Source organism: Pieris napi, chromosome 7 (assembly GCF_905475465.1).
Source record: "Pieris napi chromosome 7, ilPieNapi1.2, whole genome shotgun sequence".
NCBI classification, from domain to species: Eukaryota; Metazoa; Arthropoda; class Insecta; order Lepidoptera; family Pieridae; genus Pieris; species Pieris napi.
In genome coordinates, this window is record NC_062240.1 from 10,258,090 (window position 1) to 10,284,331 (window position 26,242).

The 26,242-nt window shown below is 32.8% G+C and overlaps 1 protein-coding gene across 1 annotated transcript in view; it reads left to right on the plus strand.

Annotated features, from left to right (window-relative positions):
- LOC125050776 (myosin-VIIa) overlaps positions 1–26,242 on the plus strand; it is a 77,146-nt gene that overhangs the window by 39,484 nt on the left and 11,420 nt on the right. The window contains exons 23-24 of the mRNA XM_047650771.1: positions 883–1,058; positions 19,848–20,164. Of these exons, the coding sequence (XP_047506727.1) occupies positions 883–1,058; positions 19,848–20,164 (493 nt within the window). The remainder of the gene's footprint in view (positions 1–882; positions 1,059–19,847; positions 20,165–26,242) is intronic.

Consider the following 26,242-nt stretch of genomic DNA (forward strand, 5'->3'; position numbering starts at 1 on the left):
TTTCCTGATAAATTCCACCCGTAGCATCTCGACGTCTGCCGTTCCACGACTGAGCGTTTTTTAAGGCAATTTTTGCCGCGCACCACCGCTATGTGGAACCAGCTGCCCACTGAAGTATTTCCGAACCAATTCGACTTAGGGTCCTTTAAGAAAAGAGCGTACCTATTCTTAAAAGGCCGGCTACGCACTTGCGAGCCCTCTCAACATCAGGTGAGCCTCCTGCCCGTTTGCCCCCAGTTCTATAAAAAAAACTATTTATTGCATAATTTCAAAGAAAGTGGCGATACAACCTTTTAGGACCTGGTATCTGTTCGCGATCATTTGTTTTTTCTAATAAGCAAGTAGGTGATCAGTCTTCTGTGCCTGCCCCAGGCGTCAACTATTTTTAGTTTGAGTTTGATTTCTCTTGCTCGGCTTTTGTATTACAATAAAAACTTTAGAGGTGTCAAGGGACACCCGGATGGAACGAAATTCCTTTGTTAATTGGTATCATAACAGTATGATAGATTTTCTCGACACCAATCTTACGACGAAAAAAAAAGCCAACATCACGAGGTGTTCTCAGGCGGTCACCCATCCAAGTACTGACCTCGCCCGACGTTGCTTAACTTCGGTGATCGGACGAGAACCGGTGTATTACAATAGCAAATAGCAAAAAAGTGTCGTGACAACTTTTCGTAAGAATTTTTTCCGTCTAGCCCCCTTTCACAACGCGCGATAAGGAACTTCGTTCCAATAATTATTAAAACACACACACTTTGTCCACTTATGACTAATTCACACTACACAAATCCATCTTGCTCAGTAGATCATGATGCAGCTACTGATATATTTTTTTTAATTTTGACATCGCTGTTCTTCAAATATAAGCTTCATTCCCAGGTCCCGGCGGTCTCATAGTGCGTCGGTCATTATCGTTTTCGGGTCTACGCGCATCGTCGCCTGCACCTAGTACTTTGCAGTTGACACCTTCGCGCGACGCCCCGCTCACGCTGCACGTCCCGCTCGCACACAGCGCACACTCGCTCATCGCTGAATTCGCGCTTCAGTACTCACAGGTTAGTTAAAATTATAATTTCAGTTTTGTTAAAGAAGAAACTGGGACTGAGTTATACTATTTTAATATCGTATAACTACGTTAGAGGTAAGTAAAAAAAAATAATATAAATAATTAGAATACATGTCGAAATATGCGTAATAGTGATAATGAAATATGTTCTAAGCGGGTAAATTGCTTTTCTTCGCTCTTTGTGATACGTACAATACGACTTTTTTATCCCAAATAGACGACTACCAATTTTATCGACGTATTTCCGGAACCTATTTTTCATTTCTCGCTCTGCGTTAATTAATGAAATAAGAAATCCATTACTCTCTGACCTCAGGGTTGCTGCTCAACTATTATTTAGTTAATTCAAACAGGCAAAAGATAACCTTATCTAAAATTAGATACTTTATACTGTAAGGTATCGGTGCAGATCTATTTTAGTTTTTTCTCGTGAATTGCTAATAAATAAATAAATCAATGGCGCTACAACCTTTTTTAGGTTTGGGCTTCAGATTTCTGTATATGTTTCATGATCATTTGTTAATCTGATAGGCAAGTAGGTGATGAACCTTCTGTGCCTGGCGAACGCCGTCGACTTTTTCGGTCTAAGGCAAGCCGGTTTCCTCACGATGTTTTCCTTCACCGTTCGAGCGAATGTTAAATACGCACATAGAAAGAAAGTCCATTGGTGCACAGCCGGGGATCAAACCTACGACCTTAGGGATGAGCGTCGCACGCTGAAGCCACTAGGCCAACACAAATCTCGTGAATTGCTAATAGGGAAAAAAAATTCTTCATTACTAGTAGTCCCCATTTTATTTACGATTTCATAAATAATTTGGCAATTATAGTAAAATCTTTACATAATCTTTAAATAACATCCTACATTTCACAAACAGAATACAGACAAACTTAAGTACATACATAATGACTAAAGTTCATATCTTTGTCAATATTCATAGAAACACTTTCCTATTGAATGTGTACAGAACTTCCTACTTCCTTTGACATATGAGTTTAAATTATGCAATAAAGATTTAAGTCTGACCTCGATTTGTGATCTCAACATGATATTAAAATATTACCTAACACAGATTTAAAATTCTATTGGTTTTAGAAATGTTGCCATTTTAGTTTCAAAATATTTTACATTTCGTTTAGTTTAGTTTCGTGAGATTTTTAAGGCCCGTTTTACCGCGTAACACAACCACCCCATTGAAATATCAAACTTCAAGAAATGTACGCATTTTTAAAAGGCCGGCGCATACAGTATATACCATTGTTTTTGTATAGTATAAAATGGCCATTGTATGTACTACATTTCACGAAAAAATCATCTATTATTTCTGAAATTACCACAAGCGGTTCAACGATCTCAGCAATGCGATTATCTAGTAATTGATACAGTTATAATCGCGTAAATCTCTGCAACAACGGTCAGCTTCAAGCTCGAGATTTTTAATCATTCGATTTGTACATACAATAAGCTGTTTTATGTAATTCTCACTATATGTAATCACATATACAAACCAGCTATGAAATTAATTTATTTGAAATATAACTTAAGATGTTTCAAGAGCAAGAACGTAAAACGAAAACGATGGCGAGTTTCGTATTGTTGACAAAACAAAGACTGAAATGTTTCTTGATTTATCTACAAGAGACAGATCATACCACAAACAAAATTGTTCTCTAAGCCTCAATTCTGATAAGAACGAACCATTTAATGACTCTTTGGGGGTTTTAATTATAAGTATAACGAAGATCCTTCCTTTTCACTACGCGTTGACACGCAATATTATCTTTCATTTCTTTTTGATTGCATTTTCTTTATCCAATTACAGTTAAGACATGTTCAGTAATATCTTTTAGATTTTAGATTTAAAGGAGTTTATACACAAGTTATATGACATACAATATAAAATAAATTAAATATAGCTGTGAAATTCAACCTTGACAATATAACATATATAAGTATTAAGCAGAAAAGCTATTAAAGATCAGTATCTCTCCCGTTAGTCTCCGTTAGTGACCGCTTCGTCGTTACGAGTTACGACTCATCCACTTACAACTATTTCCTTGTCACCAACTGTCCCAAGTTTTACTTTTCTCATACATTCTATAATCCAAAACATAATTCTGTTGTATTAAATTTAATATTTTATTAATTGTCTTACTCAATTATAATTTAGTTTATTTACTAATAATACATTTAATGCCAAGTATGGATTCTGAATACAGCAGTATCGGATTGTCTGGAACAGATCGCTTATTAGCTACACGGTCCACTCTTTGTGCTTTATTTATTTCTCTTTTTTTGTATCCAAATAAGGAAGTAAATTTTGCTATAATTTTTTTTTTTATCGAAGAAGTATCGGAAATGATGCCAGCATTAAAGGTACACTGCCACAGGAATCAAATATTTATTTTATTTATCTATTTTTAAATTATTATTACTCTGTAGATAAATAATTTTTTTAAGCTTTTTATAAATTTGACGATTATTAAAATGATCCTAATACTTGGGAATGATTTGCTCCAGCTCCAACAATTTGTATGACTCAAAACTTGGCGATTAAAAATAGTGGCAGAGAGTTTCTTGCCCGCTCTAGGCCCTTGACTTGTGAACTGGTAGTAAATGTAAATTTAGAATTAATTTAACATCGTTATGTTGACGTTCATAAGTGTACTTGGTTACCTATATGAATAAAGTTATTTTGAGTTTGAGTTATATTTGTGTTATATAAATCAAATTAATTGATGAGAAACGAAATTTGCCCCACTTTTCTAATCCAATCAATATCGATGTAAGTTTTCATAATGTTTACTGCTTAGTAAAAGTTTACTTTTAATAGTTTGTACTTATGTTCTTAAATATTTGCGAATTACATAAAAACAATAAACAAATCGTAAATCATAAATTGAAACCGGACTTAATCGTATAATACTTTCACCACAAAATTGGATCGTTTTGATAAGATTTCTCAGACATAAGTACTAATATTTTTGCATTTTATGCGTGTGTAAAGCTTAAATTAGACGCTTCAGAATTTTAATTTAATTTAATTTATCCCGAATATAACGGGTTACAATTTTTAAACTGACAATGAGGTTAAATTCACATGCTTCATACCTATCTGTATAAAGATGAAAACTTTATATTCCGCGGTTTTTAATAGTTTTGTAAATGCAAAACGGAGTTTATATGTTATTATTAGTTTATGCCAAAATGGAATTTATATGTAATTCCTTTCAATGCCTTTCTTCTTCACTTTACTCTCTAAAATTCTGTCTGACTTATATCAAAAACGGGAGGACATAAGGGAGGAGTCCGCGATAAGTTTCGACTATTGTCCCTTGACAGAGGTTTAAGATTGATTTTATATCTTATTTAAAAATATCTTGTTTTCAAAAGTGAATCAAAAATGCTTAACAAAAGATTGAGAGAATTATGTTAATAGCCCATTGTTAAAATACTTCTGTGATTTCTCACAAAATGTAATTTGGTTTAATTATATGATCACATTTGAAAACCACTGCGTGATATTTATAGCTGTTATACAAAGAATAATAAGTTCAATCCATTGACATATGTAAATAATAAAAATTACGTCCGGTCAAACAATCTAAGCGCGAACCTATCAACTATACCTGCGCACGCGCAGTCACCCGGCGACCGCGCCTGCGCGCGCACCATGCACCGACCTCGCTTTAACACTGCGATGCGCGATAATTGGCTGCAATTGCAGCGCGAGTTTGACGACGATGTCATCAAACGTGCACCTAGTTTGGATTCCCTCATCAACTCCTCAGAAGCCTCCAGCCTTGATGCCTCGGCTGACGATTCAGACTCAGGAGCCGATACACGTGATCCTGAGCCCAGGAGGAAAAAGTGCCCTCAAAGTTATTCGTCCTCATCCAGTGGTCATATGGAAACAATTCATGAGGAGACAACCGAGCCCAAAGTGTCTGTGAAAGCAATTCTAGCAAGATTCGAGAATTTGACGGAAAAAACTGATTTTCTTCAGGTATTTAACTGACGTAGTAAGCTTAAGCTAATTCCGTAATTTTTTCATGAACTATTCAGACAAAAGTCCTCTGGTAATTGATATACTATGATAATATATTGAGCGATATTTTACCAAGCGTGATTTATCAATATAATATTTAAATTCGTGGCGCAAATATTAGGTACGCAAAAAACGAGGTCGAAAACTGTTACAAAAAATTTATAAATTATTGTAACCAATGAATATATTTGAAACGTAATACCATATATGAGAAGATATTTATTATTAGAGCCGCCTTAATGGCTGAAAGCCCAAATTCTATCAAAAAAGCTGAATACTTATGAAAATATTTGCAGCTCGCCTCCTGCTGTTTCGAGACTACAATTCTGACTATAAATTAATACGTAAAAACACTAATGAAAGGGCAATCAACTCTTCATTGTTAATGTTAAGCTTTCGCAGTTCGCAATGTTGTTTTGTTTTTTTGATAAACTCATTAGATTTCCTTGTATTTGTGGCTTAATCGCAACAACTAAATACGTAGGCAAAGGTCCAAATTTACGAATAATATAAATTGTTTATATGTGGATAACCAAAACAAGTAATAAATATTACACACCATTTCAATACTTATTGATAATACTTGAACACCCCGAGCTGAAAATTATATTGCATTTTACACGGAAAGAAATTCATGCTTTAGACATTAATTCCGTCATGGTGTAATTCCTAACCATGAAATAACTTTTCCCTAATTAACGATGAGAAATCGAGCCTAAAAATTACTATTAACGCCGATTCAAATAGCAAAAAATTAGACCATTCCTTTGTCAAGGTACAAGTTGTACACTGATTTGCATACAATAAATAAAATACGTTAATAAATCTTAATGCCCAGTGCAGCAAGCAGCCTTATCGCTTATAAGCGGTCAACCCGTATAAGAGAATTAAAATTAACACGTAGTGCGAACCGTATACGTTCAAATCTTAGTCATAAAAACATTATCAACATTGAGCTATATTGCGTGGACTACGACAAACGCAGGGCTAGGTAGAAGGTAAAGAAATAGACATTAGGTGTTTGAATATTTAAAAGATGTATACCTATAACTTTTATATAATTGCGATAAAAATTATGAAGAAATTAGTCGAATATCAACTATATCAACAATGTCTCGATGAGACCATTCTTGTATTTTAAAGTTACGGTCCTGTTAATCGTGTGATGAACATTTCACAATTATTATATCTTATGATAACAAAAAAAAATATCAAACAGTTGTTATAACACCTGTTTTAACGGCAATCGAGGGTTTAGGGCTAATTCACATTCACCCCATTTTACTCTAAAGGGCCCTACTTTACGGCAGAAATTACTGAATAACTATGATTACATAGTCGTTACGTAGAGAAATAAATGCATAAATAATATTTTATATTTTTCAAAGGGTTTTAATAAGCAACAATTGATTTAAAACAAATGCTCATCAACATTAGAACTTTACTGTCAGAATACATTAATACAACAAAACTAATTATTAAGTATGTCAACGTATTTCAAACGTATAATTCTCCGAATCAATATGTTGCATAATAATATCACAAAATACATTTCCCATCTCACTCATTTCCAAGAGTTTCTCAACAATGGATAAAGGAAGCTATTTCTTAATAAAAACACGTAAAGTAACATAAACAATGTGTAGTGAAAGTGTATCTAAATATTCATGTCATCATTTTAAAATTACTTTATTTAATAAGCTGAGCTCAGATTGGCTTCAACTACCAAATATTTAGATTATAGAATATCTGGGTTACCAAATTAATGAAGTTACAAACACTAAAATATAATTGATTATTCGATAACATTTATAAAGAGGACTCAAAATAGTTCACGGAAGTTCGAATATAGGTAACAGGTTTCCGAGCGTTTCTTAAGGCATTTTTTACCGCGCACCACCACTATGTGGCACCAGTTGCCCACTGTATCTCCAAACTAATTCGACTTAGGGTCCTTCAAGAAAAGAGCGTTCCAATTTTTAAAAAGCCAGCAACGCACTAACCTTCTGGCAATGTGTGTATCCATGGGTATCACTTAACATCAAAAGAACCTTCTTCCCGTTAGTTACATAAAAACCACAGTCGCGGTTACATTAATAAAAACGAATTAAAAGCTCCATAAACCACTGCTCTCTCACTAATAATCACATTTTGACAGAAAACAAATGAGTTTTGATAAACCGTGAAAGTATTGTTTTAGTTTTAATGAATGGATTAATTAAATATGGGAAGCGTTCAAGTATTACGTAACGAATTTTGGGAGGGGGGGTTCCTTTTGAAAAAAGGTACGATACCGGGCGGGGATTGAATTACGCGTTATTGTCAATATTATTTTCGACTTTCCAGTACCTTACACCACATAATGGTAACTTTTAGGTATAAAGAGTCACTAGGTGGTCACGAAACGTTTTACTATACTTGGGTACAGAAATACGTTACGGCGCGTTACATGGGGGGGGGGTCAACAATCTCCAAAAATTGCGTGACGTAATACTTGAACGCCCCTAATTTGTTAGTCTGTAATTTGCTCTATGGTACCTAGAACTAATAGAATTAGGAACGTATAACCTATGTGTAGCCTCGTGACAATTGCGTGGTTAGCGGAGCGCGCTTCCCTTTCCTACTGCGCGTGACCACTCAACATTGACGTCATCGCGTGTGAAAATTTAACGAATTGCATACTTATTTTGCTCCTCATTTGGGAAAGGGTTGCAGCATTGATTATATATAAAAACCATTTTATTATGAAATACAGGTTGTTAAAACTTAAACCATAATGAGGCAAATACACCAGGTGTTTCATCAGAAATCGAAACTAGAGTTAAGCGCGTGTTATCCGCTGCGCCTTCACAGGTTATTTTTTATTAGTATTTTTTTGTATAGTAATACATCGGAATATCAGTTCATTGGTTATGTTTTAGTATAGTACCAGCAAAAAAATATATAGACTTTGTTTCAAATTTAGCATAAAACAACACAAAACTTTAAAAATAGCTTCTATTAAAATAATGCCATTGATTTCTTTTGTTTATCAAGAAATACTATGAGATGAAGCATAAATTAAAAATGTTATTTCGTATTGTATCCTCCATTGTATAGGGATTTTGAATAGATAAGGCACAAATGATTTTTATGTGTATGTTAACAATAATGTCGTGCGCGCCGAACTGTAAATCCTGTCGGCTCATTGTGTATACTTATATATTTATACCGATTTATATTATTTTTAATGTTATATAGAATATTTGTATGAGAATTTTCTGCATTTCTGGGTTATGTTTCGCGTGTTTTTGTTAAAGTTTACGAACTATAATCGTTCCTTTTATTGAGAATATATAATTTACTGTTAATAGTACATAGTATTGGTAATTAAAATTTCCGACTCAAAGTTACTAAACAGAACAAAATATGTTACTACTGGGTCACAAATCTTGGTAACGATTTTTAATTTACAAAGGTAACTATTTACGAGTAATTTTAGTTGCTTTTTTGTTAGCTGAAGGAAAGTAGATGCCCCTACGCACTATGTCGACTGAATCAGAGCGTGCGCACTTTCCAGACACCATCCACAGGTGGACTGGCCAATTATGACCACTTTCATCACACACACTAGTTATTGCACCCTTTCCAATGCAATGGTCTGTGAATCCAATTAACTTACGTAAAAATCTATTGTATGACTAATGGGGAATAGATTAGTGCTGCCAAATCTTCGCTTTGTAATTTTGTATATAAATAATCGTTTAAATGTGACAGTCATTTGAAAGCTAAGTATTGGAAAGAAAATTCTAGAAGCTGGGGCAAATTTTTCTTGATAACATCATGAAATCAGAGTTTTGCAAATACATAAAATAAACCTATATTGAAGAGTATATTTTATTTTATTTATGCTCTCAAACACATTAATATTAGGACAATACTTATAAAAATATGTTATATACGTGTGTGAAAATGAAATGAGAACTTCAGAAGGCGCTAAGCAGATCAATGCAACTTATTAAAGTAAAGTATATCTACTCTTATTGAAGCCTGGACGTGGGTTTAATTGTTTCCTAAAGGTATATCCGTGTTTTTATACCAAATGCATTTATATTCGCATTTCTTAAAGATGTCTACAAGGCGAACGACTTAATTTATAACTGGTCGTTATAGTAAATCTTATAAAGTAGGCGCAACGTTTTCCGCAATAGTTTTTCCTACTGATAATTTACGCTCTGTCCATATTTTTCAGATTCTGATATCCTAGATTCTATAACCAATTTGCTTTAGTAATATCAGTATTTTTTTTGGTAATTCAGTCATTATTAATTATATTATATGTGTGTAGGCGTATATTTTTTTTAATAGATCAATATCAAAAGAATATCCATAGTTATATCTATAATTTTAAAATGTCGCGCTCGCCACAGATTCTGTACAGTTATGTCATGTTCCAGTGAGCGACATCTAATCGATAAATGCTTGGACTACTATTAAGTGGACAGCATCATTATTTTTTTACCTGTGATGTTATGTGCTTTTTCCTTACTTGTGTAATCTGTGGTACCATTCTATAAATTAGAAATGTGGCTACTGTGGATACTAACACTAATAATGAAGCGTTTTTTTTATATACCTTTACCATTAATTTAAAACAAACCTTATATTGACACTAGATTTAAATAAATTCTATGTCAATTCGTCCATATAAAGATCTCGTTGACATTCAAATTGTTCATTTTTTATTTGTTAATTTATTTTTAATGCATCAAAACTGTATACAGTAAACTTTAAAGATTAGGTACTAACACACAAAAATCGGATGAAAATTGTCATTCAATATTTTACTTTCATCTTAAAACTAGAGTGACTGAGAGTTTTCTTATCAGATGCCGAGGAATTTACGATAGTTTCATCAATTACATGATAAATTATTTTTTTGAAAATTAGAACACATCGACTGTCCATACAATTTTATAGCAAAACATATTATTTTCGAACGATGCATATTCGTGGTTCCATTTAGTTCTAACGGCTACGGCTTCTTAAGTTTTCCATAAAAAATGTATCATTACTCTTCTATTTGATCGGCCTTAGGCCTCAGTTCTTCTCGTCTCGTCCCGTTCGACGCCCTAGATTTGAAAACCGAATAAATTATATTTAAACACAGAACATCACAAATTAATTAAAATGAAGATTATAAAAAATCTAATGTGACAATAAAAGTATACACAATCTATAGATTATAAACAGTTCCTATAATAATTGTTTAAAAAGTAAATATTTTATAATAAACAAATCTTTATTTACTTGAAAGTGGTAGCACACACACATTCACCTCGCATTAGAAGCACCGTGCCTTTAAAGATCTAGGGGTTTAGTCATCAAAATGACAGTTCGTGTCGACAAATTTTCATACAAATTTAGTTTTCGACTTTCCACATATACTACTGTTAATGCCTCTTGTCTATGCGCCCTGATTACCTTCCCCTTAAACGTTTGGTTAAACCTTTAAAAAAGTGAGTGATGTAAAATATGTAGACTGTATTACTGAGTGCTTTTATGAATAAATAAAATTACAATAAAGACATGTATTTTATGTTGACGGATTGTAACATATAAACATAACGGATCGTGAAAGTGTATCAGCGAGTGCAGTTAATGATAGGAAGCATCGACGGCTCACGCTTGACCGATTTCATGCAAATTAGGCCTTTAGGTCCATGTTGGCTACTGCTAATATGAAAATTACTACTGAGCGGAAGTTATATAAACAGCCTTAAGTATCTACAGGCAACCACATAACCATAGATATTTTATATAATAAATGAAATTACAATGTGTTGCTATAATAACTATATATGTATGTATATAATATATATTTTAAACACTAATAATTAACGAAAAAATAAATCATTACAAATATCAAAACAATTATTTTAATCTTATCCTTAATTAAAATTCGAAAATGTTCTAACAAAAACAAAAATTCTTGTGCCGAGCCAAAACTCGCATCTTTTACAGACACACAAATTCTCCATATTACAATTAATTAAAAAGTCAGTTTTGACACAAGACAGATAACTAACAATCTAAAATAAGTATTATTATTTCTTTACATATATTCACATGTGTAGAAAGTGTTTAGTAAACAAAAGACGATTTTAAAAACACTGGTAGCAATTTGAATGAATGTTTTGTAACTAGTTATATAATCCCGTGTGTCACCACCATAGGATAATTATATTTTATATAAACAAAAACCATTGCAACATAGTAGTACAAAGATCCTTTATATTTCAATAGCCGAAGTGCTGTTACATGATTTACGAACCACTCTTACATGATTTACGAACCACTCTTAGTTCTTACTAAGTAACGTTTCCTTGTAGAGCGTGAGAACAATGTGTCAGCACAACGGTCACGTAGGCCTTTAAGAATAGGATATAAATATAATAGAACACTTGTAATATTTAGTATTAAACGGACCTCAAATCGGACCGGTTGTATTCATTTTAACTTTAAGTTTTTAAAAACCCTTTTTCGCGGACACACTACTTGACTGGCGCTGAGGACAGGATAGTCGCTCTAGCTGCACGTACTTCTCAATTATCGGTTCGAGCATCAAATTCTGCTTACCTAAAAAGGGGAAACTACGTCGCGATTGCTAAAAACGGCTATTCAAAAGAACAAATAAATTTGTCAAGAACGAAAATCCAAAAGCGTTAAGGGTGTTTTGTGCGAGTGTTGAGGCAGCGATGTACTGGTAAGTCACCTTTTCACCTTTCAAATCCAGCCCTCTCCACTTTTCTTTTGTTATTTTGAGATCGACATCTCTCATCTTAACGATAGTTTTAAGACTTTGTTAGAGTTAAATTCGTATAAACGTAAATTGTAATAAGTAAATTAAAGAAACATAGAAGTAAGTAGGTTAGTGCATGAAATTCTGCAACCCCTAAAGTAAGTGTACCTAATTATAAGTTAGATTCACATCAAATTCTGTGAGCTATAATTATTGAGTAATTGTGTAATTATTTAATCAAACAATTCCTGAAAGAATACATAAAACCCAAAAAGAAATATTTTATATATTTCGGATATACGGAACATCGCAAACAATTCAGCAACATGGTAATTAGGCTTTTTAAAGGTGGATCAATTCAATTTTATGAGTCTACGGAAAGAATCGTTTTTATTGACGATGAAAATGAACAGAATGCCGTTATTCTGAAATTTCATCGCGGAAAAACCTGTCACAGAGATATTCAAGAAACTTTTACACGCATCAGGCGACACTTCTTTTGGAATAACATGAAAGAAACTATATCAGCAGTAATTAATTCTTGTGAAGCCTGTAAACAAATGAAATATGACCGAAAGCCTTTGAAACCATATTTACAGTTAACTCAAACGCAAGATGCCCCATTCCAGGAATTATTTATAGATATATTTAGTATCGAAGGAAAAACATACCTCACCTTAGTTGACGCTTTTAGCAAACTAAGACAGGCAATTGAAATTCCTAGTAACGGCACACCTGACGTTATCCGCGCACTAATAAAATACTTTTCATTTTACGGCATACCTAAGAAAATAAGCTGCGACCCTGGTACTGAATTCAACAACGATCTATTGAGAGAAATGATGTCACTCTATAAAATCCAAATACATATCGGCACGCCTAGGAACCCTAATTCAATGGGAATAGTTGAACGTTTTCATTCCACCTTAATTGAAATTAACAGACTGACAAAATACGAACAACAATGTACCGACGCCGCATCTATTATATCACTCATCATGGCACATAATAATGCGATTCATACTGTAACAACTTTAACACCGTTTGAAGTAGTGTTTGGCCATGTAGATTCTGAAAACGCATTCAATATAGACTTCGAGAAACGATACTTGCAAAAATTAATTAAAGATCACGCCAAAAGAATAAAAATTTTATACAAATACATATCTGATAAAATGTTAACGTTTAAGGAAAACTCTAGAGAAAAACGCGGTGGCGAATCCGACGTCCCGTTGCCAGAAGGGAAAACAATTTACACAAAATTAATAAACACTCGCAGAAGTAAGGACAAAACTTGTTTTGAAAAGGCCATAGTTACAGGAAAACCTGAAAGAAACACCATCCCTATTACAATTAGAGGTAAACACAAAAAGGTAAAAATTAAAAACATAAAACGACCTTCAAAGGTGGTGCTTAGTGATCATGATGACACTCACGAGCCCCAGCTTGGGCCTTCAACTTCAAAAGGTTGAAAACAATCCAGGGATCCGTAAGACAGGGAACAGCCTTCATCCAACAGGATAACTGGCTTATTTTTAAGGTATTAGATTTAAATGGCCTACTGATGGAATTAGGATATAACAATAGGAAATATAGTAATTTTAGTAAGATAGTAAGTGATGATAAGCCTTAGTTTAAAGAATTTTTAGGAATTAGGGAACAAGTAGAGTATTTGCAAAGAATAACTACTGAAAAGATTAGGCAAATAATCCCTTCACACCGAGTACGAAGAGGAATATTGAACCCTCTAGGCTCTATTATTAAAATGATAACTGGAAACTTAGATCAGGAAGATGCTCAACGATATGAACAGTTAATAAATCAATTAGGTAATCAACAAAATTTCCACAAACAAGCGTTTAACAGTTGTTTTCAAAATGTTAGATGGACTCATTAATTCATCAGAAATATTACACAATAACTCAAAAAAATTATGGACGAAAAACTAAAACGTGTAAAAAAAAAATTTTTAATAGACATAAGTACTAAAGAAAATAATGCAGTATACTCTACTATACTATATGTTTTAAGTTTATATAATCTTTTTGTAAGTAATTTTAGAACGCTTTATATAAAAATAAGCGAATTAGAAAGATACGATTAATATTAAATCATACATATTATTAGATAGACAGGAAAATAACTTTTGTATTAGAGGTAGCTTTAATAACCAATTCAACTTATAGTTATAATAAAATGTATCCCTTACCTATCTTTCATGACCCTAAAAACCTAACCTTAATAATCATTCCTAAATATCCCTATATCCTGGTGAAAGGTGTAACATACTTACCGCTTATACAGCCTTGCAAACAAGTCTCTGAGGAAAATTATCTCTGCACACAAGAAAACAGGGGCACCGTATCCTGAAACGACATCCATTGAGGAGTTGATGACCTTCAAGGAAAACCCATCCAACTGTTACCAGAATACAGTAATTATAGAAGAGGTAAAGGTACAAAAAATATCAACTAATAGATGAATATTATACACCCGTAATCAAATCATTATTCAAAAGAATTGCAAAAATGAGATAAGCCGAAACTCTATAAAGGGAACATATGTAATTACTATAGATTAACCCTGCGATCTCAACATCAATTACATCAACAGTGTTCATACAGAAAATATGTCATCAGAACGTATCCCATCCATTAAGCTGCTGGAGTTACAGCCACCAGTGAACTCTAAGGAAAATCAGAATCCAGTAAACTTACAAGGAATGGACCTTAGTGACTTGCAACACATGTCTTACATGCTGAAACATAGATAGTGATAGTGAAATGGGCAATTCAGTGAAAGTGAAAAGCATTAGTTTAGGCACTCTTTTATTGTATTTTGCTAATTGTTGTGTTTTTTATAAAAAAATAAGATAATTAATATGTTGCAGTGGCGAAATAATCAGAATTTGCATGTGCAATCCCCTGATAATTTCGCTCTTAAGGAGGGAGGAGTTATATAATCCCGTGTGTCACCACCATAGGATAATTATATTTTATATAAACAAAAACCATTGCAACATAGTAGTACAAAGATCCTTTATATTTCAATAGCCGAAGTGCTGTTACATGATTTACGAACCACTCTTACATGATTTACGAACCACTCTTAGTTCTTACTAAGTAACGTTTCCTTGTAGAGCGTGAGAACAATGTGTCAGCACAACGGTCACGTAGGCCTTTAAGAATAGGATATAAATATAATAGAACACTTGTAATATTTAGTATTAAACGGACCTCAAATCGGACCGGTTGTATTCATTTTAACTTTAAGTTTTTAAAAACCCTTTTTCGCGGACACACTACTTGACTAACTGGTAATTGTGATAAGGAGCTGTGTTCTATAAAAAGTGTGTATTTGGGTACGTAGGTATTCATTATGTTTATTTTTCTTCAACAGACACGAAATCTTTTCTTATTTATACTTTCTTTACCTGCCAGGCTATAAAGTCAAAAGCTAAGTCAGTTCCTATACTGTAAGAAATGGTTAGTCTTTTTGTAAATATTTTAATCTATTACTGTTAAGTGTTGTGTTTTTTTCTAAGTGTATGTATTGTTTTGCCTGTGATATAAATGTAAATAGTTGCCGCATTGGAGTAATCTGTAATTAGCTTAAGCTTATTTTGTTTAAAATAAAAAGTCTGTAGACCGACGATATATACATATTATCGTTAGGTTATCTAGAAAATTCCACAAACGGGTCCATAAAATTTTTGCAAACCGCCAATTCAACAGAGCAGCGACTCAACCCGCCATTTCTTGAGCTGTGTCAATGTCACAGATAAAAAACGAATTCCGTTCTTGTGTAAGCCAAATACAACTGTAAACGATAGTTCGCATTTCCCGGAGTTGTCTAATGTCTATGCGTTTCTCAGAGCTGTGAGTTGTGACAACCGGTCAGCATGTCCGTGGCCCGTGCTACTAAACTATATTTAATATTGATTTGTTGTTAATGTATAGTTATGATCACGACTTATATATTGCTTTTGTACATAGTTCTGAATAGTGATTTCTTTTTTATCAAACGCTGTCAATATAATTTCTTTGCAAACCTTTAACTATACCTATAACTCTTTGGGTAAGATTCTTAATGTTCCCCTTAATTCAACCTATTCAACTTGGAACTCCTATTCCTCCTATTAGCACGCATACATTTTTGCTTTATTCACTTACTATATATTAACATTTTTACGTACACAATGCAATTATAGAAGATCACTGTTATTTTGCCTTTATCTTCACTACATATATAGTATATGTATTATAAATATGCCAACTTTCATATATGTTGACTGAATTTATCATAAACACGAAGCGGTAATTAAAAATTCAGCGACTTATCGGAGCGACGAAATGAGAATGCATTAATATTTATTAAAAATTATTTGCGATGCGCCTCGATCGAGTGCATACCGTCGCTGCACTTCGTTCGCGCAACGTGAAATCCATATTTTTTCTTATAACTAATTCTTATTAAAAATGAATTGTGTGTGATTTGTGTTTTTTGTGAAAATGGAGAATTTATATGGTGTGATACGGACATTGAGTAGGAAAGCGTTGAAAAAGAAACCCCCTCAGGTATTACTATTTTAATTATTTATTTTTAACACATGTGTCTTTGCTGAGACATCATGGTTCTTTACGAATTACCCTAACTTAATAATAATAAGTAATTTAAGTCTAACCTAATTTACTAATAAGGATATTTAACATAATAAAGTGTCCAGTGACACTTACTTAAGGTAAGACACTGTTGTGTTCTATTTTTTCACTTTATTAACTTTTTAATAAATATAATATTTTTATAAAAATATTATATTTACTGTGTGAATTTTTATGGAACATAAACACATTTTGTCTTAGAATAAATAATCGCTGATCAAGAAAATACCTAACAACAAAACTTACAACAATAATTTCTACATTTCCGAACCAATTCGACTTAGGGTCCTTCAAGAAAAGAGCTTACCAATTCCTTCTAGCAATGTGAAACTCCATGGGCTCTTAACTGTTATATATAAAAAATGTTGATTAAAATTGCCTCATTTCAGTTATTGAATGTTATTATTATGTCAGGCAATTAAACATTGCATTAAAACACTTGTTGACCCAATAGCTGCTCATAAAAAGTGCTAGCTGTAATAAATCATATCTCTACACAATCAATCAGTTACAATGCACTCGTCGCTTACATAATGTAACTATTTAAAAACTAGTGCAGCCGGTACGTTGGACTAACGATTACAGGGATGGCGGCGTTGTGGTGCGGTATTTGAGGCCCCTCTGATGAACTAAAGAAAATAATTTTTGTGTGACTAATTTAAAAAAAAAAAACATTTGTTTATTTAAAATTTAGATGTTAAATTAGCCCATCTATTTAACTGAATAGAACACTTTCGTCTTTATACACTGGCAGCGCTTTGTTGCTTAATATATAATTTTAAATAAAAACATAAAAACAGTAGTGTTTGTGAAAGATAATTTTTAACAGGATACTAAAGAATGCAATATTTTAAGTACAAGAAGTGCATAGTTATTAATAAAAAGCATAAAATCACATGTAATACTACAATGTATCACTACACTAAAATCTAAAAAAAAATTAATAAAAAACTACAAGCTAATATTAGGGTTAATGAATCACGATTAATATAAGTAATTAATTACGAGGTAGACGAGAAATGCTCAAAAAAAAAGATTCTTAAATAATTTAAAGACAGCTCGTCTGATTCAGTTCCAAAGCTGGATAATTTGCACAGTAAAGGAGGAGTGATGGCATTCAGTTTCAGGATTAGTCTGTCAAGGGAACGCATATCAAAACTACCGCCAGAAAATAACATACAATTTTATTTTAAGTAAAGATTTAGGATCGAAAATAATATTATAGAGAAGTAGTAAACTGTGCATCTGGCGCCAAATCTGGCTAAACAATTGAGTTTTCTTCGGAAGTCCGATATATGGTCAAATTTACAGAGTAAATATGAATCTGATGCATCGATTTTATTATTGGTATCAATATAAAAATCATATAGATTTTTTTTAAAGCATACCTAAATATGAATGGGAGGTCAAGGTTAGGATTCGATGACAAAAGAATAATAAAGAATTTTTAGGCTAGCTAGTTTAAGTTGGTGGAGGCTCCACAATAACGGGGCCCCTCGCGCATTCAAGCCGCCTGCGACGCCGCGCATCGCGTGCGCATATCTCATTACTAATAATTACACTCCTTACTAAAACTGACTCATTTAGATCTATATGCACTATTTCTTTACAAAGAAACGTATATTCTTTTTCATAAAATACAGTTATGGAAGACGAATGAACTGTTTTATTCTGGAAAATTTTATATTGATAATGTCGTTCTACTTTCATATATTTGCTGTAATAGATATATTTATTTATTAACACTTCGTTGAAAGTATACAGAAATACAATTAAAATAAATAAAAAAATGAGGGGCGGGGCCTTATCGCTTTCGAACGATCTCTTCCAGCCAACCACTATAGACATATAATCAATTAAAAGTTGCGCGCACTGATTTTTAAACTAAAAATGTCATAATCTTCTAATATTTGTGTCAGATTCGGCGTAAAATGTGTCAAACACAACGACCTATGTTACGTACGTGTGTGTAAAGTAGTTTCCGTTTTTCAAGTTTTTTACATACTAAAAGTACATGCGCGTACTTTTCTCCGCCACACAAAATGTGGCTTAGCTACGCTAGGCTAGACGCTGATCATAACTTATTATAATCTAATAAAATTCATACATCACTTAGAACAATAATAATGAAAATAATTGTTCTCTTCGGACGCTTTTTTCACGTGGGACAAATACACAAGCAATGATTAAAAGTGGTTGTTTGTTTTGCAATAAAGCAAGGAAATGCTGCCACCATTTAGGGTTAATGCTCAGAGTTTTATTTATTTATTTAATTTCATGTTCAGCATTAGTCTTGAGTTATTAATGAGTCTTAATTATAGTTTCATTATAAATAACATAATAATTATAGTTTTACTTACTTCTTCCCACTTGGCCATTCCAAGTAAGGGTCTTCTTGACTCATCTGCAATCACAAATGCGGGCAATGTGACCGCCCCATTTCCAATGGAAATGGAAATACAATATTTATAAATAATATTATCATCAGATGTTCATTCATATTTCGCTAGTAAATAGTAGCTTCTGGCTTAACATTAGTTGTACGTGAGAGTTTAAACTTTGCAACATAGAGATTGACATGTTCATAATTCGTTCACGCTTTCTCGAACGATCTGCATATTTCTTGCTACACAGCATGTGTTGGTACAAGAAATCGCCTATTAATTATTTTTAGTAACTATGTATATTTCTTCAATAACACATCAGACATTTAAAGTATTAAGATTAAGCTCCTGTTTATATATTCAAGGGATATCATAAAATTAATAAAAATATCACGCCTTGAGATGCAAAGCTATCTACATAGGCGAGTTTTTGTCTCTTTCTCCAGTTAGGTACTTTTCCCCCATTTTAAGCAGTTTAAAAAAGGTTTGTCCGTGGGGCAGTTATTTGAAAGTATTTGTACTATTTAGAGAAATAAAAATGCAGCAAGTACCCTAGCGTAATACGTATAGTAACAAAGTCACCGTAGCAGCAGTAGACATCAAATACTCGAATTTTACAAAAATATGGCGTAAAGAATAGTACGCGTGTTATTATGACAATTAATTATGATAAATTATATGACATTTGCATGCCTATTTTTATATGGCTGATTGTTTTTTTTATATAGCTATAATTAATCAATCTGAATGTACCACTTCTTCGCAAATAAACGATTTATTATTATTAATTATTCTTGCGTTTTTATTCAGATTCAACGATATTTACTACCATTAAAATTAATAACAATCAAGGACAAGTCTTTTATATGTGAAATGTTTTAAAGCATATTTCTTTCTTTACAGATACAACCAAAACCTACCACAAATGGCACGACCAACGTAAAAGACAGGCTACCAGAGCGAGAGACACGTGAACGCGAGACCAGGGAGTCCCGGGAATCCCGCGAGTCCCGAGAGTCCAGAGAGTCACGAGAATTAAGGGAATCGCGAGAAATCAGATCTGCCCGAGAGAGTCGGGAAGAGGAATTAGATAGAAGAACGAGCCCACCGCGAGAGAGGGAAAGAGAGAGGGAGATACACGAAGAAAGAAGAGAACAGCAACACGATGGCAGACACCCATTGCTGCAGTTTGCAGTTGATCACTTTAGACAGAGCCCTGAGTAAGTACTAAATTATCTAAATATCCTTCACGTTCGAGTATTTTTAAAGATTTACTTTTTATTGGGCGTTCAGCGCGGTAAGTCCAAGTTAGTAAAGGACAAAGCTTTTAAATCGACTGAATAGATGGAAATTGTAGAGGATGATGTAAATTTTCTCTGAATTAAAAAAATATTTGCTATTACGTATTTAATATGAAAATTATTTTGAAGCGAGAATTATCTACATACATCGTACCAAAGACAATTTTACGTTCCTTACCACAGACGATACATGCAAAAAAATTTACATGATACATTCCCGGCACATATTGCTTGGTGGAGGAATGTTTACGTATGTACTTTGAATAGCAAAGGTATATAAAAACCTCTCTACGCAATAAAGCATTCCTCGATATTAACATGTTGAAATCAAAAATGTTTTTATTAGTAATCATAACAATTCAATATACAGTATTTACAATTTTCTTAACCTACATAGTAATAATAAAAATGAATAAAAAGGAAATTAAAACAAATTTAAAAAGTTTGGTCCCTGTGGCAGTGTATTTTTATCATAAATAATTATTGACTTAATAAGTGTAATCAATCGAATACTCATATAAATTGAATATTCAAGTGTTTACGTAAACTTTCCCATAACCGCCTCGTGCTATTCCATCGCAATCCTCCATTTCCTTAAAACTACATATTTTTCACATTAAAGTTCATTCGACTCGCAATTAATGCGAGATAATATCAAAATACGTAATACATACTAACAATGGATTATAAAGTCTGTAATAGCGCGTGAGTTTGTTCCACATTACTATTTAGAAATTCAGATTGCGGATTTATAATTACTAAAAACTACTATTAAAATCTTATTTCGCTTAAGGCCATAGTTATCTACTAATTATGTATTTATAAAAATCCGTTATGCCAAAATATCCTTTAGATTTTAAGGCATATGACATTACAGACCCTGAGGTCGCCTTTTTGTACTCTGTGATATTTATAATCGATGACATATGTCAACTATAGAATATCTTATAGGTATAAAAAGAAATTGATGTTCGTTTGTCTCGCTAAAACTCGAGAATGGTTAGATTTGGCTAATTATGATCTTGAAATACTTGTGGAAGTGAAGGGAACGTTTAAGGGCGAAACAATAAGTAAAGAAAAATACTAAAAACGACAATTGAAATTTCCAAACTGTTCTTTGCTGTGAAATATTTGATGTCTTTTGTCTTATTAGAAATAAATTTATCATTTGGTTGTCATAGCTGTAGAAATAATAATATACAACTATATTAATTGAAACAAATCAATTTTGATACATAACAATAATTAAATCAGGTTATTAAATAATTTAAACAACATAAGAAAAACTATACCGACTAACGTACAAAATCCTTTTTCTTCTTGATATCCTAAAATGACCTTGATTGAAGTAATTAATTCCTTATTTTCAATTACTATCCGTGCTGGAAGGACCAATGTTAATGCAGGATAAAGTGAAAGTTAAAACTAATTTATTTTTTAAGAAAAACACTTTTCTTGAAAAGTGGTGTAATCAGAGTCTTATACTTCTTATACAGGTTTAGTTTTAAAAAAATGTGTAAAGTTTTGACACAAAAATATGTATCGAAGTTCACCGACTTGTTAATAAAAAAAACAAAAGAAATATAAGACCCAGAAAAGGTTGTACTAAACGTTTATTGATCTTAAATGGCTATAACGTCTATAATAAAAAAGTTGTGATAAAAATTTTCTGTTAAAGAACTTTTCAATGACATATTGTCATCAAAACTGTGTCGACTTTGTATTGTTCCCAAGGAAAATCGTGGGTGTCGACATTTACATTCAATGCGATCGTTTATTTCTAGGGCTGATGCTTTTCTTACTTAAATAATAAATAAATAATTTTACCGTATTCATAAAAAAATTGCTCGAATTATCGACCAATCCCTTTCCGAGCAGCTTGATCCCTAGGCGTTGCGTAGATATGTGGGGTCTCTCTGCATAATATTCTACCTTTAGCACGGAGAGTGTTCAGAGGAGTTGTTCGGATTAACCTGCAGCTGAGTTTCATTATCGTTTCATATCTGTCGTTCCACAACTGAGCGTTTTTGCAGCGCGCTACCCACTGAAGTAGTTCCGAGCCAATTCTACTTAGGGTCCTTCAAGAAAGAGCGTTCCAATTCTTAAACGGCCGGAAACGCACTCGTGAGGCCACTGGCACTGAGCGTGTCCATGGCTGGAGGTATCACTTAACATCCTTAACATCCATGAGCCTCCTGCCCGCTTGCCTCCTGTTCTATAAAAAAATTGGAAGTTCTACTTTAGTATTAAAGTTATAATACAAATTGCTATATAAATTAATTATGTAGAAAATTAAATCATGGGAACAATTGCCTTGAACATTAAAAATCATTGGTGAATTTGAGTTCTAGAGTTGCCTTGCCGATACAATATTACGTATTTGTTTTGTGCACAATGTAAAGACAATAATACATTTAATAGTAAGGTCTGAAAGTGCTGATGTCAACGCTGAGAATAAACAAATTACGACCTAATTTCCACGGCACAATGGCGTATAGCTTGCATTGTGTTGTGCATCAAACATTTCTGCTTACTTTACATAATTTCAGCTGTTATAACATAAACATAATACAGAATGTTACGAAATTCTCCTTCGTTTAATTAGTGCTATAATTATTTAACAGCAATTCGGTTTTACAATAAAAATGCCTATTGTGGGTAAGAATTTCGGTTGACTGTTTAAGTACCTATTACAACCAGGAAATTTTCTATTACGGCTCTTCTTTAAACTATGATTTATTAAAAATAGCTATCTATCAAAAAATTAAAACATTAATTCACCACCAAACCATTCGTATTAGTGAATTAGTGTACTCGTTGGTCTTAAGTGCTAAACTGTGGTAGGTGGATAAAAAGTAGTACACAAAAACAGAGTTTCTTCCCTTTAATAGAGACTGTAAGTAGTATTGGATACTTTCTTATTTTAAATATTCTTTTTAGTAAATCAAATTAGTTTTAAATTACGTATTATTACTTAGTTAGGCTGGATTGTAATGTAAAATTGTGTCTGTGTGCGGAATTTATAAAAAAACTTCAGAGTAAGGTATCTTTATCATTTTAAATCTTTTATTTTCTTTATCTATTACAATATCATTAATCTTTCCGAATGTGAAATGAATAATGGACGCAATTTATTTTGTGACAATTCTACGATAAACGTCAGATTTTCCATTTGAATACTCAATTATTATAATAAGGTTTTTATAACGTCTAAAAAATACTAATTCTTATTTTGAATGTATAAGATACCATAAAACACAAGTGTATTTTTATACATAATTTGTGTATTTCGTTTTATTAGACAAATTATTAGTTCCAGTACTATTAATCAAAAACCCCTTGCTTTAGTTTTGAGTTATAGTTCGAAGCGTCCATGTCAATGATCTTAAATGTAGGCCAAAAATTTAAAGTCAAAAGATTCGAAAAGCTCTATTTTTTGCATAATCTGTCCGATTCGGTAATAGTTTAGGCCAAGGCCGTGAAACAATGATCCGTAAACTCTTGGGAAAAACTGCGGAGCCCCAGTTAGTCTTGTGATGAGCATCGTTCGCGCGTAACGCATTTGACAGTTGACATCGTGCACCGGCTGGTTACAATGCCGTGCGTTGCGACGGTGGCGCGGATGCTCCATCGCATGCAAGTATTCCGAATGATATGTCAAATGTGACAGTTTGTTTTTTATGTTTTTTGTAAATTTGGCGCCATTTTAAAAAGCAGTGTTCCGTGAAGTGAAATTTAGTTGATAGCAAAATATTTACTGAAACAAGGCGATATGGTCCACAGCCTTCATCCTGTCTGAAAGGCAAATACAATACAAATTTACATTTAGCCTTTTTGTCTAATGTGTTGTAATACTAGCAATTTCCCCGTACAGAAATCCGTATTATAATTTAAATAATTGCAATAGAAATGGTAAGGTAAGGTCTTAAAGTTTTTATATTAAATTCACTTTTCATTCATAGTAAACAACAAAATTAGCACATCTATTATTCTTACTTAAACCATTACAAATTATGATATAAATTATTTGTTAGCAAACTTGTTGATCAAATATTACGTGCGCGTAAATTACTATTCGCCATACTGTGCATATTCATAAGGCAATTAAGTATCTTCCAATATGTGAGCTCGCATATTAGCTATAAGAACATTCAATATTGCCATGTGAAATTACTTCCTAGTAATTATACACTTCACATGCGCCTATTTAACATGTAGGGCTGACACACCGAATTTTATTATTTTTTATCAGATAATAGTATGTACTAACAGACAAACTAAAATAGTAGGCACGTCATATAAACAGTTTCTCTTAATACCTATATTCTTGCTAATGTTCGTTGTATGTCCACATCTATTTCAAGACATTGTTCATATAACAGATTAAGATAAAACCGATAATTGCTTTTGGAAGAGAGAAGCAACCTTTTATCGATTTATAAACACTTCGTTGCATGTATACAGTCGTACAGTACAATTAAATGCGATCTAGTGATCACTTCCAGGCAACCACTGAGAAAAAAAAAATTAAATTAGATAACGTGAACGCAAGAAGTGCAAAACTATATAAGACATACGAGATAAAACTACTGGAACGTTTTCATACAATTTTCTTTATATTAAGACTGTCGCTGAAAAATAATTAAATTTGTTGCACGAGGTAAAAATAATTACTTTATCGAAAACAATTTGGTTCGTAGTCGTAGAGACCACAGTTTTGTGGTAGGGAGTATTTTCTAGCTTATTTTTATTATTATATCCCGTGGAGTTATAACCTCCAGGCGACAAGTAGTAAAAATATGTAAATACATGAAGCAATAGGCATCCCTTAGTTAAATAAGAACGTGAATAATTACAAAATATCGTGTACAAACAAACACTAAACGGTCGAATGAAATTCAAAGTAATTGATTAGGTCCGTTCAAACACTTTCGCCCGAATGCGTGCGCGCACCTCAGTTACCGGTCATCGGTCGAACGCGCCGGTTTTTAACTTCGATTTTCCGATACACAATTTAGGAATATTACATATATCATAAAAGATCCGGACTTCACTGGAATAGGACAAATAACGTTTTGAAAATCGCTGAAATAAATTTTAAGAGCAATGAACTCGAGTTTAATCTCAAAACTGCAATTTAGTGTTAGAAGTTAGTATTTAACGGATAAACGTGATGTGTTAAATAATTTTAATCATAAGTGTTGTGTTATAATGTCGATAAAAGAGGATTTGGCTGAGATGTCGGGAGACAGTCTATCGTGTGCAGGAGATGGTGATGAGGAAGAACACAACATCTTGTGAGAATAAAAATGTTGCATTAAATGTCATATATAATATTTATTATCTATATATATTATATATATTTCATAGTTGATTACTGATTTGCTCAATTATTGCATATATTTAATAACCCTGTAAGGCACTGTTTCCAAACCTATTTGTGCCATGCCCCAACTTAGCCTTTCTAAGATTCTTATGTCCCAAACATATAATTTTTAATATAGAAAGAAAGAAAAGTTAAAGAAATTATTAGGAAATTGTTAACGAATTTCAAATCACAAATAATTTTAATGAACTTTCGAATGGCCCCCTTAACAATCAAATTGCCCCCCTGTGGGAGTGGGCCGCACGTTGGGAAACACTGTTTTAAGGCATTGACATATTGTGAATGCTTTGTTGCCATATTTGCTGATCAGTTATTATCAAGCAGATACTTTAATATGTATATTACATATAAATTACTTGTGTTTTTTCCGGGAATCAAGCCTGCATCGGGTAAAAAAGAAAATCGATCCTCGATTGTGAGGGTGTATATATCTGATTAGCGCCTTCTTAAGTCTCAAATCGTTTTCAAATATCTTTTCATGTCCTAATTTTAACATGTCTGCGAGCAAAAACTAATTAAATTAAAAAAAAAACGTGCGTGTACTTATGTACTTCTTTGGCGTAACAAGATAAAAATCTTTTCAAAAATTTTATTCTACGTTTGTAGAAAAA